This window comes from Nannospalax galili, unplaced genomic scaffold, assembly GCF_000622305.1.
Source record: "Nannospalax galili isolate Female #2095 unplaced genomic scaffold, S.galili_v1.0 scaffold383, whole genome shotgun sequence".
Lineage (NCBI taxonomy): Eukaryota > Metazoa > Chordata > Mammalia > Rodentia > Spalacidae > Nannospalax > Nannospalax galili.
In genome coordinates this window covers 3,998,685-4,016,047 of record NW_008351346.1, presented here as the reverse complement: position 1 = coordinate 4,016,047, position 17,363 = coordinate 3,998,685, and the positions used below count along the sequence as shown (strand labels likewise).

Genomic DNA, 17,363 nt, shown 5'->3' with positions numbered 1-17,363 from the left:
ATCTCTGCCAGGGAACAGCTGGTACCTAGTCCCTTACAGTACCGGCTCTCCTTACACACATGATCCTTGTTTCAGCATTACTGAAGGTTTACCATAGGAGTGCTTCACATGTTAAGGACACTGAGGTAACGCTACTGCTTCAGGGAGAGAAAGCCTCTCCTCTAACACCTGCAATCATGATAGCATTCTTTCCTTAGAAAAGCATCATAACAATAACCACAAAACCTTGCTGCTTCCTCGGTCTACCATTCAAGTCTTTACCTTCCTGATTAAAATTCTTCAGTAAACCACCCACATAGCTTCATATGCCATATTTTGTAATCCAAGAAATACAGTTTCTAAGCCCAGTTTCTAGTCACTCATTCATTCATGTCTATTAATTCACTTGAACACCTATGTTTTCAGTATTGATAGTATGCCAGGCTCTAGGCTAAATACTAGAAGTACACTGAAAGACTTATTATCTGCAGGAAAGTTATAGTCTATAGATTAACACTTACTGAAAATACTCTTTCCAAAGAAACCATTAACCCCTCCATTCCTAGATTGGAAGTAATTTCTTTAAAAAGTTTACTAATTATATGTGAAACACAGTCTTTGGCACATGGAGATCCTTAATGATAAGATTGTTTTTCCTTCAAAAATCTTTGAGACAGTTAGACATTTATGTAAAGAACTTCAAACAAACTGGAATGTTTTAAGGCCCATAATACAAATTCAAATTAAATGATTTTTAACAGGAAAAAGATTTAAACAGAAAGGGACAAAATTATGAGAATCAAGAAAGCCCTTTGGAGAGGGTAGCATTTAAGATGACCCTGTTAATTACGGAGAACTCAAAATACTCCACTGATTTGGTCTTAGTTATCCTCTTTTCTTGAAGAAATTATATAAAAACCGAGTCTTGATGGGTCTTCATTCATTGGCAGTCCTTCAGTAAACCAGTGGTAACATGCCTACAAGATGCCCAGTCCTGTTTCCCAGCCCTGTACCTCATCCATCAGACCTAACTGCCTTGGAACAGACGTAGCAGTTCCGTGGGATAATTGCGTTTTAATTGAACTGTCTGTACTACTCTGTAAACGCCTCTGCAGAGATGGAAGGTTGTGTAGCATGATAAATAAAATCATTTCTACTAATAATTCCTTCGGCACAAGGATTATGAATCTAACCTCTGGGAGAAGATGCCGCAGGAAAGTATGTGCTGAGACTCATTAATTTTTTCTAAGTAATTTCACAATTTGAGATGGATATGGACCGCCCAGTATGTTCTCATATGGAAAAATCTGTGCACCTGCAAATGGGTGTGTGGGCGACTTTCATCTTCAGTGCTTGTGATTAGAGTACTGTGGAATCTTACATTTTAATCTTCCATGTAAATACCTTGTGTGGGGGCTTTGTCCACAGTCAGGGTAACATCTTCAGTGACTATAAAGCAGAGGTTTTATTGCATGCATATACACTTACGTGTTTTCCTTACATTATTTGCCCCACTTTGGAAGACAGAATGCTGGAGTTGGATTATTTGTTCCCTTTATAGCTCCTAGACTTTGGAAAGAAAGATACCCTAATACAGTTATGTTTAAGTCAGTGAGACCACATGATTCCAGGCCTGGCACTGCCAAATCATTCCTGGTCATATTATAAAATCCTCCAGAGCCAAAGTTTTACAACCACAGAAATGTGACTAAAATAGCATTACTTCTTTGTAAACAGTTGGCACAGTACCTTGCACATTTTCAGTGCCCAGTAAGTGTTGTCTAGTTGCCTCTGCTGTGTGTTTCCCATTTCATCATTCCTTCCTCAGCTTCATTCTTTCCCTTTCTCTTACCTGTCTGCTTACCTGCTGATGCAATTTATCGCCTTTGGGGCTGATGTTGGCTGGACTTAAGTGACATGGGACTTAAGCAGCCTTCATCTCTGTCAGTGTGAGTGATGGTATTATCTCCCCAATTTCAGTTTTGTTTTTTTATTAATCCCTAAAAGTAATACCTGTTTCTAACCAGTTACCAGCAGGCTGAATTAAATTCATCACATCTGAAATATGGTATTCCTTTTCCTAAAAGGAAAATGCTAAGGAAATAAAATGGATCCGTGATTAGAAATCTGTGTGTTGTGGGCACTTGTTTTGTACAGTATGTATGTAATCTAGAATCTAATATTAGCTCTAGGCATGCACAACCCAGCTTGAGGGATTTTTGCACCATCTCCCAGGCAACTAGAGGCATTCAGGCTGCCTTTGTGAAGAGCTCTGATGTCTGGGAACCTGTTTTAAACTTACCTGCACTTCTACTAAGTGAAGGTGTGAACCTAAAGCTGTGGAGAGTGACTTGTGACATGTGCCCTCAATCTAGAAAGGTTTTTTTTCCTTTTTTTTAGAATGAGCTTACTCCCCCAGTGGATCTCAGAAGCTTTGAAAAGCTTAGGATGTCAGATGACAGGGAGTTGAGGGTAACAATGACTGAATGTGCTCTGCAGTTGGATTTCGCTGTCGACCTCTAGGTCCTGCATTCCAGTGGCACCCTCTGATAGTATCTCAGGTGTGGCCCTCTATGTATCAGGATAGTTTATTATTACTGGATGACTCCAAAAAGAGATGTTTTAACTAGGAACAATGTTTTCTGCTTGGTAAAATGGAGGCTTCCTTTTCCCGATTTTCCATTTTTAGCTCACCTTCTTGTGCTTTCCTCAACAGTTCGCAAAGGTTACCGGATCCAAGCTGACAAAGAGAGAGACTCGATGAAGGTCCTGTACTATGTCGAGAAGGAGCTGGCTCAGTTTGATCCAGCCAGAAGGATGAGAGGCAGATGTGAGCATCTGTTAGTTTCATGTGATCTGTGCTTCATGCAGGACTTGGTAGCTAAAAGGGACATCAGGGTTGGGGGAGGTCATCAAATTTGACTGGTCAGAACCAGCAGGGCTACTTGTGATACCACCAAAGAAAGTGCCTCTGAGCACCTAGAAGGGAATAGGAAGGGCTCCTGGTGTGAAGAGTGAGGCAGTCACATGTGTGCTATGTGTGTCTCTCCATAGTACAGTCAGTGTTGATTGCTGTTGTCTTTTAATCTTGAGGTTTAAAATGTTTCATTGAAACCATTTCCCTCTACTACTCTGTTTAAGAAATATTCAAAATAAGACTTAAGATATGAAGCTTCAAGGGCTGGGGAGATGGATTAGCTAGTAAAGTCATTGCCATGCAGGCTTGAGTTCAGATCTCCAGCACTTAGATAAAATCCAGGCCATGACAAAGCATATCTGTAGCCTCAATACTGAGATAGAGAGACAGGGGGATTCCTGGAGCTCACTGGCCAGTCAGTCTAGCCAATCAGTGAGCTCCAGGTTCAGTGAGAGGCCCTGTCTCCAAAAATAAGGTTGAGAGGGGCTGAGGAAGATACCCAACTTCAATCTCTGGCATAAGCATCTGCAGACACACATGTGCATGTGCATACACACGCAAACACAAAATGTGAACCTTCAGCATTAGCTTTTCCCACATGAAGGGCCCTAGTATTGGCAACCAGCTGCTGACTTGCCACATGGCAGCGTCATTGGAAGTGAAAGAACAAGTCTGGCAAATTAATCTAGAAAAGAGAGGCTAGCATTCCTCTGAGATGCCTGACCACAGAGATTGAGGGGTAAGCAAAGAGGCTACTCTTGTCAAAGAACTTTTTAATTACTAAGTCTGTAAGTGGCAGGGCCCCAACCCTTAACTTATCCACAACTCCTGGAGACTGCAGCTGACACAGCTGATTCTTTAGGGTGAATTCCAAATTACTGTCTATCATAGGAGGCAGAACAGGGCAAGTCTGACATGGATGGGCTAATTATCAAGAGGGTGCTGGCAAGCATGGTAGTGAGGTCACTAGGCACTTTCTTTGAACCTTCCTCTTCTTGGAACCAACCAGAGACTTGATGGAGTTGTTGGGAAAACAGTCCCAGACTAGAAGAGCTTTATTCAGATTAAGGACAACATATTCCACCCAGTTTGCATTTCTAAATTCATCCTGTCTGTGTTGCATCCATTGCTGCATCCTCCCACTGCACTGACTATAAAAAGACCATTCCAGATTGGAATGTCAGTAATGCAGATGTCACTGCACTTGACAAGCTAGTTGTAACAGTGTTGTCATGGATCTCTGCAAAGGGACGGAGACCTAGAGAGTCCTGGATCAAGGAGCAGCCTAGGCAGGAATTCTGCAAGGATCATAGCTCAGAGGAAACGTTAACTCAGATCAAAAGTAAAGAATGGACTTCAGTTTATATGAGCTCTCTGATCGATACCCTTATTTAAATGGTCTCCAGAAGCTGGCTGGTCTTAAGGTAGAATCTTAGAGTTGAAAGAGAGCTTAGAGATGGTCCACATCAACCTGTGCCATGTACAGATGAGGAAACACAAGGATTGAGGATTGCAGATTCCCAGTCTTATGATTTATACACCAAAAATTTTTTAAGCTAAGTGTAGACGGCTTCATAGCTATAGAATGAATCTGTTGAGAGCACTGTCTTGTTCATAGGGCTCTAGATTAGAGTACCAGCAAACACCTTGAGGTGATTGTTGACTCAGCCTTCTTTACACAAGAGGAAAATGAGCCAGGAAGGGAAAATAACCAGTGCTAGCACTAGGGTCAATGCCAGGACTGGAACCTAAATCACTTGGCACTGCCGGTTGGCATTACAGTAACTACATGGAATGATGCAGGAATATAGTTCATTTCTAAAGGTTAGTTCTATTCCTAAGGAGCAAAGGAAACCCTAGAGCAAATCGTGGAATGGGACAATCTTGAAAATCTCGTTGTAAAATGGATCTCCTGATTTCATAGTTTCTGTAAGAACTCATGGTTTGAGGTCCAGGCTCATGAATTTGCTAGCCAGCATGATCCTCCTTTGCCTTACCCTTAAAAGTTACAGTTCTCCTGGATGTTTTCATTCTTGGAATTTCTAGAGCAGGAGGCAGCCAACAGTATCTCCTGGGCCAATTTTTGTTTTTTAAATAGTTTTATTGGAACACATCCATGCCAGTTCAGTTATGTATTTTCTATGATTATTTTTATTCTAGAACGGCAGAGTTGAACAGTTATAATGCCTCGCAAAGCCTAAAACATCCCTGGTCCTTTACAAACATTGGCATAGCCTTGTCCCAAAGTGACATTATCAGATGTCTATGAAGTGGGGTATGTTGATGTTCATGTTCAGTGTACATCCTGGACAGTTTATTTCTATGAATGGTCAAACGGTGATAGAGCTTACAATTTGGACAAATGAAAAAGGTCATATATTCCCTCAAGTTTAAAGAAAGTTCTGAGCCAACAATTGTTTTCAAATGGTCTCATTTGGTATATTTTAAAGCATTTCCCTGTATGCCTACTAGGAAATTGGAATTCATGGGAATTGTGAGAGGGGATGTACTACATTTTATTAATCAATAGTGTGAGTTATTTTCCTTTAAAATAGACATAAGGTCTGGAGAGATGGCTCAGTGGTTAAGAGTGCTTACTATGCAAACATGAGGACCTGAAGTGAATCTTAGCATCCACATAAACAGCTGGGCATGGTTATAGGTACCTGTAACCCCAACCCTGTGGGACGCAGAGGCAAGAGGATCATTGGGGTATGCTGGCTATCAGCCTAGCTCAGGGCCAATGAGAAACCATGTCTCAAGGGAATAAGGTGGACAGTAATAAAACAGGACACCTGAAGTCCTCTTATGGGAGAGGGGGGAAAAAACAGAGCACACCAAGAGCTCTTATGGGAGAGAGGGAGAGAGAGAGAGAGAGAGAGAGAGAGAGAGAGAGAGAGAGAAGGAGAGGTGAGGGAGAGATAGGAAGAGAAAGAGAACAAGAGAGAGGCATGTACAGTGCACACACAGATGCATATATTCCACACTCAAACATAAAGAATAAAAGATATAAACTAATGCATCGTCCTTGAGAAGTAGAAAAGTTTTTAAATTCATTACAATTCCAATCCAAATAATCACATGTGGAAATTGAGTGACATTCTTGTCACTTGGTAAATCAGGACTAGGAAGGCTTGCTGTTGTACAAAACTTCCCTGTTCTTCCCAGTACTACTGTGACAGGGAGGAGGGAAAGCAAATGGAACTTGAGACATATATTTCTGCTCCAAGCATTTGTTTTTGGCTTATCTTTCACTCAAAAGCAAGGCCTTAACCTAGTAAATGTTGCTTTTAATAATATTTTTGAAGTCCTAATAAAAAGATTTTAGAAAACAAGTGGATTTAGTTACATTGCAAATAGAATCACTGGATTTTTAAAAATAAAATGACATTCAATACATTTCAAGGTTCTATAAATAAATGAGTTTTCTTTTTCTTTCTAGACTAGACCATTGTTCTGGTCCTTGTTCGTAAGTGTCTTTGCAAAAAGCCACTTGTGAAATGAGAAGGCTGTGACTAAACACTGCCTTACATTTTTAAGTTGGGGCCAGAGTACAAGTTCTAGCCACTGGACATAAAGACGGTCCACCCATTTCTTCTCGCTGCTCCAAGCTCATGGCCACACGTACCTGAAATACTTTGGTGGGGTGAAGAGGTCCATCCAGGCCTTAGTAGATTTGGTGCCACTTGGACAGGCTATTCCTGGTTCCTAGATGAATGTGGTCTCAAAAGTGTACTGACAATACATGTGCACTTCTTGACCTTGACTTCATGCCGTCAGGACGAGGAGAGCAGAATGGGGTTCCTCTAAAGTATGTGTTGCTACTGGCTCTAAAGCCTATCTTGTGACTGAGCCAGCAGTAGGGAAGATGCTATGATTGATGGCTTTTTTTTTTCTCTTTGTCCCTTTTTGGCCCAGCATGGCTGGGATCATCATAGCTCATCATAGAATTATACAGGACAGAGGAAAATGCTGGAACAAGGACAACATACTAGAAGGCCAGCTGCAGAGAGCCTGAGTTCTGGGAAGCCTGCCTTAGGTGGAACAAAAAACAATTGTCCTCTTATTCCAAGAACAGAGCATGTAGGAAGCCTCCTTCTGTAAGCAAGTTTGGTTTGAGCTGGAGCCAGTTCCTACTGAGCTAGGAACACAAATACCACCAGTGCAGGTCTGTAGCTCACCCTGGTCAGGACCAAGGCCCTCAGGCAGGAGTTTCTAGAGCCTGTGAGCTCAGCTCTTAACACTGTACCCTTCCTAACGTATAGAAAGCTCTGTCATGCCCCATTTTGTCCCTGCAGATAACAACACCATCTCGGAACTCAGCTCCTTGCATGAGGACGACAGCAACTTCCGCCAGTCTTACTACCAGATGCGCAGCAAGCAGTTCCCAGTGTCTGGGGACTTGGAGAGCAATCCTGACTACTGGTCAGGTGTCATGGGAGGCAGCAGTGGGGCAAACAGGGGGCCAGCCCTGGAGTATAACAAAGAGGACCAGGAGAGCTTCAGGCACAGGTGACGGCTGTGAGTGGGTAGGGGCCAGAAGGCAGGACAGATGCTACTGCCACCTGATGGCACATCTTCCATTCTAGGTTATTCCACTACGTCTCTTTCAATAAGACTATTCAATACCTCTTTCTCACATATGTCACACCCTCATGGTACCTTGGGTAGAAGTAATCACTCAAAGGTTTTTTGAGATGTATGCCTAGGCCTCTTAATGAACCTTGACATAGCTCTGCCCTCCTCATCTATTTTATCCCATGACCTCTAAAATTCCCACCTAGCTTCCCCATTCTTCTGATCATTGGTCATGTGAAAGGTTAAAAAAAAATCATATTAACACCCTTGTATTTAATTCTCATAATTCTAATAGGCAACTACTCTTAATGTCCCCATTTTAAGGTTAGGAAACAAAGTTCCACAAACCAACCAATAGGAGAGGCCAAGACTTTTAACAGTTGTGTGACTGCTTCCCCACTGAATGGCACCTGTCACCTGTCCTTTACCTAGAGGGATAGTAGACATGGCCTTTTCTTTACCCAGTGCATCTTTTCTGGCCTCCTGTCCTAACAGGTAACTTTGTCCTTGGCTCTGTAGGAGGAACAGGTCTATCTATGTCACCAAATAGTCCAGTCTCCTGGGACCAGAACTGTGTGTTACTTGCTGTGGCTGTGGGATGGGTGGAGTGAGCTGTGTGGCTGTCACCCAGAAGTGTGATAATGATCAGAGGGTCCCACAGCCGGTTTCAGCACTCCATAGTATTTTTAGATCTACAACTCCATTCTAGTCTTTGACACAAACACATGAGCTAGCCAGGCTTGCTCTCACTTGACATTACAAGGCTGAGCGGTGAGCAGGGCCTGCGATGATTCCTGGCCCAGAGGAGAACTGAGGCTGGACTCTGCAGGGCTTCGGACCAGACCCAGTAATCCGGTGCGCTGACCAATGACTCCATCTGTCCGCAGCCAGCAGCGCTCCAAATCCGAGATGCTGTCGCGGAAGAACTTCGCCACAAGCGTGCCGGCCGTCTCCATGGATGAGCTGGCGGCCTTCGCTGACTCGTACGGCCAGCGGGCCCGGCGAGCCAACGGCAACAGCCATGAGGCCCGGGTGGGGGCCCGCTTCGAGCGCTCGGAGTCGCGGGCGCACGGCTTCTACCAGGACGGCTCACTGGACGAGTACTACGGGCAGCGCAGTCGTGAGCCGCTACCCGACAGTGACCGCGGCTGGGCCTACAGCCCCGCACGCCGCAGGCCGGCCGAGGACACGCACCTGCCGCGCCTGGTGAGTCGGACCCCGGGCACGGCACCCAAGTACGACCACTCATACCTGAGCAGCGTGCTGGAGCGTCAGCCCCGGCCCGAGGGCGCCAGCCGAGGCGGCAGTCTGGAGACGCCAGCCAAGCGCAGTGCGCAGCTCGGCCCGCGCAGCGCCTCCTACTACGCCTGGTCGCCACCGGACACCTACAAGGCGGGGACCAGCGAGGGCGAGGAGGAGGCTGACGACGCGGCGGAGGATGCGCTGCCGCCCTACAGCGAGCTGGAGCTGACCCGGGGTCCATCCTACCGTGGCCGCGACCTGCCCTTCCACAGCAACTCAGAGAAGAGGAGGAAAAAGGAGCCCACCAAGAAAACCGTAAGGCCATGCCCTGAGCTCCTTCCAGAGGGCTGGGTGGGAAGCAGTTGGGGTGCCTGGCCCCTGGACAGAGATGCAGGATGGAGGGCCATGAGAGGGACCCCTGTCGTCCTACTTATGAGAATCTGGCCGTGCTTATTAGGACTCTGTGGAGGGTCGGGTGAAGAAGTAAGGGCGGGACCTTCAAGAGGTTAAAAAACAAAAATAAGGAACCAGATGGTGTGTAGATGGTTTTATGAAAGATCACCTTGAAAAGCATCAGAGCTTTCAGGCCCATCCCCACCAGCCTTTACCTGGGCTTCTGTGATATGCATGCTTTTATGTGCATTCCTCTCTATGTTCTGCCCCACTTGGGGTGAGAGTTCCCAAACAGTACATACCCCAGAGAAGGTTAGGAGCGACTGCTGTTTGCAAAGGACGAGATTGAATGTATGCTAGGCTCTGTGCCTTGCATGTGTGAAGGAAAACCTCTGACTTATAGCAGTCTACTCTTATCTGTTAGTCCCTGAAAAAAAAGCTCTGGACCTCAGAAACATTAGGGAACAGTCACATATGTCCACTGTGGGACTCCAAAGTGCCTCGGATGGCCCCCTTCCCCCATACTTTGGAGGCCACTCCATGCCCAAGTACTTCTGTCTCCAATTAACATGCTTCTCTCCATTTTGTTTTGCATGATTCCAAGCTGGGCCTTCTTCCTTCCTCCCTCCCTCTCTACCTTCCTCTCTCTTTCCTTCCTTCACTTCCTCCTTCCCTCCCTCCCTCCCTCCCTCCCTCCCTTCTTTCCTTCCTTCCTTCCTATTCAGGGCTGGAGAGCAAAGCTTGCCCATGCTAGACAAGCATTCTACCACTAAGGAACCTCCTTAGTTCTGGGCATTTTCTTTAGTACATATGCAAAGAAGGAATATGAAGAGAACAAAGATGCTTGACATTATTATTAATTCCTCCAAAACAATGAAGTGTCTTAGAAATGCCATGACATTTAGGTGATTTCAGGTTGATGGTAACCATCCACACTTGATACTGTGGAGTTGCAAATACAATTATTCTTAAGGCAATGGGAAGTTATTCCTTAGCCATGGAACTGCATTCTATATGATGTCTGCTAGCTTTAGCATCATCTGGGCTTTGGCATAATCATCAACTCTAATGCAATCCTAAGAGTCAGTGTATGCCAGGTTGTAGACTGCCCAGTCAGCTATTAGTTGTACCTGTGGCTTTCTTTATACAGCTTGTGGTTTAATATTGGGCTCTTTCTGTTTTTCCCTAGAGTGACTTTCCAACCAGGATGTCCCTTGTGGTCTGATAATTTCAAGATACCTCTCTGGATGACTAGAAATCAGACACAGACCACAGGGACAAGACACAAATCTGAGAGCCAGAAGTCCCAAGACCTTCTCTGGCCAGCAACCACCTTGAAAGATTTGCTGATCTCTGCTTTGGCAAGGGATAGGAAGCACCCTTTAAGTGAGGCTGATTCCAAACTCTAGTCCCCATTTAACTATCTTGAGAAACTTATCAAGAAAAACAGTGTTGTCTGAGAACATCCCACATGCCAAATTTCTAAACTGTAGAGTTTTTCTTGCACCCCTCCTCCTTCCTTAGCGGAACCAAGACTCTATGACCTCTTCTGAAAGAAAAGTAGCTTTGGACCACTGATCTTCAGAAACAGTGTTTTCCATACCTGCTGTGCTGTGCTTAGAGACAGAAGAATCTATTACTTCTATTAGAAGACCTTCTGCTGGCAAGGAAAGATAACTTCAAGACAAGATGTGCTTTTGATCCCCATCACTTCCCAGTCACTAGTCAGTGACTCCTGTTATACTAAAATCAGAAGGCCATTCGTGAGCTCAGTGATAGTGACTTCCTGGACAGTCACAGAAATGACTTTAATTTGCTGCTCTGAACCATAGTTTGTAAGTGGCTGAGACAAGCAGAGGATAGCATTTTGAAAAGCTGATAAATGGTCTTTCTTTTTTCCATCCTGAGGTCATAAACTGCTTTTCCTCTTTCTGTTGCACAGCAACATCTGAGCCTTGAACTCTTAAGGGCTCTTCTCCTTCTCTCCTCTCCTGGACTTTCCATGGGCTGGTGCCACACACAGTGTCCTGCCTCCCTCTGCAGGCTGATTAGCTAGGCGCCAGGTGCCTTTGATAGATGTTTAAAACATGCACATGAAAGAGAAGAAGGAGAAAAGGAGGAGAAAGCAGCAATGCAGGTTGCCAGAGAGATGGAGTCTGTCTCCCTTGGCCTCACTGTTTCTGTAGATGCTTTTGAGACATGAGAGATCCTACTTTCTCAGCAAGAAGCTCTTCCTTTCTACCCTTGCCTAGAATGATGGGTTTTGCCTACATCCCAAAGCTAGAACCAGATTTTGTAATGTGCATAAATTGAAAAAGTGTTCACACACTCTTCCCTCCTCATTAAGAGCTACATGCTTATATTTCTACTCCTTGAATTTAGAGTTTACCATGTGATTTGATGTGACAAATGAGCCAACAGCAAATGTGACATAAGCAGAGACTTGAAAAGTTCCTGTACATGAAGTTTTTCTTCTCTTGCTGTTCACGGGTCCTTTGCAACCACCACCAGGTGAATGTGCCCAGACGAACCTGCTACGTGATGAGAGAAAAGAGCCTGTTCACCCCTGTCACTGTATGTGACAGTCCTATCAGCTCTCAGCAAACACAAGAACATCCAGTCAATACCAACAGAACTGCCTAGCTGAGCCCAGCCCAAACTGGGGATTCCTACTTGAGACATGACAAGTTTGGTACATCCTATGTGTTTATTTATCTTCAAGGACAAAACTATTTCTTGTCAGAGCATTCAGCCTTGAGTCTCTTATTCCACACAACTTTAGGTCTCTCACTGCCTCCACTTTCTTTGATAAACTTCCCAGTCTGCATTATTATGACCGGTCACATGATTGGAAATCACTGGAGAAAGGTGATGCTTTCTATCCCCTAATCCAGCGAGCAGTCTGTTCTGTATTTATGAATCTATGTATAGCCTCTGAAGGAGGTTGGTCAGCATTTTCCTTAGTCTTCTTCAGAGCCACCTAATTGGAGTTCCCGAGTCCATTCTGCTAGCAACCATTGCATTTCGTGGCATTTCCAAAAAAGTTCAACATGTATGATGTTGTAAGAAGCCACTGGGTGAGGGTTGGAGGGATGAGCTGGTATCATTGCTTGAAGGAGAACTGGCCTGCCAAAGGACTTCACAGTTGCTTTGCCCTGCCCCAGATAAACCAGGAGGACACTTCAGCCCAGTGCTGGCACTTCCAAGGGCTGGAAGACACAAGCCATAACCCTGGTGCTGAGTTTTAGACCTGCTACTGTCCCTGGCCTCAGAAAGCCTAGATCTGGTCTGTCTGTTTGGGCTCCAATTCAGTATGATTAAAAACATCATTTCTTAATCACCAGCTTTGGATTTCAACTTGCTCAGGCGATTCAGAAAAATATTGAAAAGCTGCAGTGGCTATTGTTGCTTTATACTGAGCACTGTGTCAGGCTTCTTACCACCAAAGAGCCCCATAGCACCAGCTACAGAGACCAAATATATTGCTTTTTAAAGCCAGGGGCATGCATGATCTTGGTCAAAGCTAAGAGGAGCAATAGTAGAGTTACTAAAATTGGAAACATACAATTCCAAAGACAACGAGACTATAGGCCAACAATTTTTTAAAATCAACATAAAGAAGATAACAGGCTTTTGAAATTACTAGGGGGAGAAGTGGGGGGGGGGGCAGGTGTCCTCTGTCGGGCTGCATGAATCACTCATACTTCCAGACCTTTAGTAGAGAGAAAAAGCAATTGTTTCTGGGTATGTGGATAGGAGATAAGACTGGACAGACAAGGCAAAGCTGGCTATCTCCAGTACCCCTGACTTTTCTCTACGCATCCCTTTGTTTGGTTGTCCAGTAGTGTATCCTGCACAGGAAGTGCCTATACATGTTAGCTCCCTTCCTGTTTTAACTAGTGTATAAAATAAGTCTTGTGTAAAGTGTGGTATCTGTCCATTTGGTCCCTACCAGTTAGTAGGGAAAATAAGATGTGCCCAAGAAATAATGAAGAGATTTTATGCATATAATAGGAAATAGTGCTATGGATAAATTATAATAAACCCAGAGATTTAAAGGTTTTTTTTAGCTTAAATGGAAATATTTTGATATTTAAGTGTTGAATGTTTGTCCACCCATCCCATTTCAAGACATCAGTGATCTGAAAAGCCAGACTATAGAGTCTGAACTGAGAAGAGGTAAAGAACAGGGAAGGAGGCCCAGAGGGCTGATGCAGAGCTTCTGTGTTTGCCTGTGAGTCACAGCTGAGTCAGGGACAGGCTGGAGGAGGGAGTGTGGAAGCAGGTGGAGGGAGGTATCCCCTGGTGCATGGAGTGCTTCTCTGGACCATGTATAGACTCATTAGGAGGCTGAGGACAATTATCTCTTCCACCCAAGCAAGCTGGAGGGAGCTCAGCATCTGTTCCCTTAGGAGCTCAGATCTGCAGCTTGGGTACTGTTACCCACTTTTACTAATTCAAGTCTCACAGAGGAGATGGAATTTCATCTCCCTTCTCATGATCCTCAATCTATACTTGGTGTGGGACCATGCATACCAGAACGAGAAAGGGTTGATACCCAAACCCAAGGCATCAAGCCACACTGGTATATATTTGTTATAGTCTATAAACCACACAAAAATTGATTTGATTTTAGAAAGCCTTTGAGAGAGGCCAAAGTAACAGCTATTGTTATTTATCCACACTTCTCCCCTTTTTAAAAATGGAGAAACCATTACTTCCATTAATAAAGTCATAAGCCTATCAGGTCTCTAGACTCCCAATCTGTAGACCTTTCCTATTGGAACAATGTTTTACAAAATTGCCTGGCTATAAGAATTACTTGCTTGGAAAGCTGGGAATATGGATCAGTTGGTAGAAAGCTTGCTTAGCAAGCACATAGCCCTGGATTCGATCAACACCATAGAAACTAGAGTGGTAGCACATGCCCATAATCCCAGCACTTGAGAGTGGAGGCTGGAGGATTGGAAGCTCAGGATCATCTTAAACTTGGCTACATGGTGAGTTCAAGACTAGCCTGGGGCTACAAGAGACTGTCTCAAATGAGCAAGTAACAACAACAAAAAGAAAGGAAAAAAAAGAATTATTTGACTGCCACTGTAGAAAGGTATGGTTAGGCTGTGCCTTGGAGAATAGATGGGTGGACCTGGAGCCAAGATCTGTATTCTGATGATGTATTTTCAGAGAACCCTGTGGTAGATGACTTTGGGTAGTGTTACACTGGATCATACCTCTGGTCATAAGGCTTCTTTGAACTGTGGGTTATTTTCTTCAAATGTCCAGGTGGAGTTTTTCCCATTCCCTTGGGGCTGGCACTGGTAAGGCACCCAGCCATGGGGACTGGCTCACTAGAGTCTTGTCGAGAGAAAACAGAACAGAAACAGAGAATTAGGAGCCCTCCCCAGGAGCCTGCTTTAGATGTTCCTACTCCCAGAATAGTGATCTGTTGTGACAGGCTCAGATCAGACAACAAGAATTACAGGTAATTTTCTTATTCCCTGATGCCATTCTAAGTAAAACTTAGATCATGAATAGAAAGAAAAGAGCCATTGGGAAAAAATGGCAAATGTAAGTCATTTTTAAAGCATACAAATTATCATCCTTGCTCATCAACATAAGTTCTACCTTCAGACCTGAATTGACTGAAGAAAAACAATAAAATCTACAATATAACTCCTTCCAAAATCATACTTAATTGCTGCCAGAATCTTACAGGAGTTTGAAAGTGAAGTATAGAATATAGAAATCCAAATCCACTAAAATAGTCCAGGTACCTAAAGTCCTAGAAGCAAAAATGGACCAAGTTTTCCCTGCCAGGATCCTACCTCCTAGTCACCTGGGGAAATGATCAAAGAAGCTCCAGGTTAGGAGCTTGAAACATCAAAGCTGAGCAAGGAGAAGCTGAGCTGCTTTAAGCAGCACCCTGAGCATTAGCACTGCCGGAGGGTGATAAGGTCAGTTTTTAATGCTCTGTGTATTACTTTTTTGATGCATTGCTGTTTACAGACCACTTTCATATGCATTATCTCATTTGATCCTCACATCAAGCCCCATGATAGAAGTAGAATGGGTGTTATCCCATCACAAAGAATGTAGTCCTGAGGTTGAAAATGCCAAGTGACTCACCTATTGTCAAATGGCTTTTAGAGTCTTTAAGTGGCCTTCTGACTGGCTAGGGCTCTTTCCAGTTCCTACAGTAGTCGAAGGTTCAGACTCCAGCTTATTCGCTCCACAACCAGAGGTGTAGTGAAGAGAGTCCTGGACTCGATGGTCATTCATATGTCATCAGTGAGGTAAAGTCATGGAAAATAGACATTTGTGGCTTCATTCATCCGTACACGTTTCTTGAAGGCTACCCGAAGAGGGAGGGGACTTTGCTGGAATTTTTCATTTTCAGTATTCCTGCAATATGGGGGAAAGGCTTTGACGAATGTGCTGCAGCTTCCTGGATTCTTCTTGAAGGGAATTTCTGAGCCAAACTACAGATTCATCTAGACTCAGAATTCCAGAGTTGTGGGCAGGAGCTGGCATCTTCACTATATTTCAAGATTTTAGGTACACGCTGAAGGATCAGCTCGAGAGGGAGACAAGGAATGTGAGTCAAGGAGAAAGTTGTAGAAGTTAAGCCAAAAGATTTCGTAGAGTTTCTTGGTGGAGCTGCCTGGCCATGTGGTAAATATGGTCTGACCTTTTTCCTCAAGGTAGGCTGGAAAAATACCCTTAAGTTTCCTCTTACCTTGGCTTTGAGAATCACATTTATTAACAAAGGTATTGACACCACTCCACTAGAAATGTATACGTAATAATAACACAATAATGAAAGAAGCAATGGGACAAAGAGCAGCTGCCTGCTCCATGGCAGTCACCTGCCCAGTAGTTTTTGTGCCTTGTCTGTGACATCAAACTGAAATGTTTGTATCTCTGTTGCCTATGTTTTTTTTTTCTATGTCAGACATACAAAGTGCATTTGATTGTAATGTTTTAAAGTAAATAAAGCATTTTCATCTACTTTTGTTATAAAGAATTGAATCAACATAACATTGGTCTGACATTCTCTTCTCCAAGAAAAAATAATACATAATAACATGTTATTCACATGCCATCATGAAGCCTATTACTTTGTACTCCTAACCTAAAAAATACTTAAAAAAAAAAAAGACTGGGGTGGGGAAACCATATAGCACACCCTCCTGAGAATGTTCTAAGTACTATATTATAGAAAAATAAATATTGTGGGGTTGTAGAGGAGGTGGGTACTGCCTGCATTATGTGTGTTTTCACAGACTTTAATGAGCTTCAGGCTGGGTAAGTTCTGTTGGCACTTACTGCTGTAGCATTTAGGGGACATGGAGGTAGGAGAGGTGGTAAGACAATGTAATAGAACTTGGCTCATTTTCAAGAAATGAACCAGCATCTGCCTGATTGAAATTACATTTGGGAAAGGGAGGCGGGAAGCTATTCGTGGGAGGACATTTTAAGTTCTGAAGAGATCTGAAAAATTCCACAGCACCATAATTAAGAGAAGGCAATTAAAAACCTTTGTTAGCATAAGGTGTGATAAAATAGGGACTATTATCAGCTTTTGTTGACCAGGCCCTGTCAAGGGAGTTCCAGCTTTGGGGGTCCTAGTTGAATGGAAAACCTGTCCTTATTTGAAACATTTGGGCTTAACTCTCTTTTAGTAATTATCTTAAAGAATTGCATGTAAGTACAACCTAAAAATAGACTCTAAAACATTTTAATTCAGATGACTCTTCTGGAATTTCTACTATTTTATCAATTGATTTAACTCCATCTTGATTTTCTAGCCCTGTAAACTAAATTGGCTTTTGTTTGTTTAGCATCATCCCTCCTTTGTTCCCTATGAATTTTTTCTTCCTGCATTTTAGATCTTCCTTTTGAAATAGCTCTCTTCTTCCTGTAGGAAGTTTTCTTTACTGCTGATCCCTTGGTGGGATGGTCTACTCAATCAAAGAGTTTTGCTACTGTTCCTGAAAGAGAATCTCAGTGATTCTATAGTGCCAGTTACTTTTGCTCACCAAGTTGAAGTTATTATTTCCCTTCTTTCTGACTTTCACTGTTGCTTTTGAGAAGTCCGTTACCAACCTAATCATTCTTCCTTTGTAAGTAATCTATCTTCTTGTTCTGTTTCTAAGATTTCTTTGTGTCTAATGTTCTTTAGTTTTAATTAACATGTAGTAGGTATGGATTTTCTATTAGTTGGGTTCCTCTCGTGAAAAACAGAATTGACAGA

The 17,363-nt window shown here is 43.5% G+C and overlaps 1 protein-coding gene across 4 annotated transcripts in view; it reads left to right on the top strand.

Moving 5' to 3' along the window:
- Ildr2 (immunoglobulin like domain containing receptor 2) overlaps window positions 1-16,117 on the top strand; it is a 66,853-nt gene extending 50,736 nt beyond the window's left edge. For all 4 annotated transcript variants that reach the window (XM_008848249.3, XM_008848246.3, XM_008848245.3 and 1 more), the window contains 4 exons: window positions 2,696-2,809; window positions 7,195-7,408; window positions 8,362-9,031; window positions 10,299-16,117. In XM_008848249.3, the coding sequence (XP_008846471.1) occupies window positions 2,696-2,809; window positions 7,195-7,408; window positions 8,362-9,031; window positions 10,299-10,334 (1,034 nt within the window). In that variant the 3' untranslated portion in view covers window positions 10,335-16,117. The remainder of the gene's footprint in view (window positions 1-2,695; window positions 2,810-7,194; window positions 7,409-8,361; window positions 9,032-10,298) is intronic.
- Window positions 16,118-17,363: the final 1,246 nt, after the last annotated feature.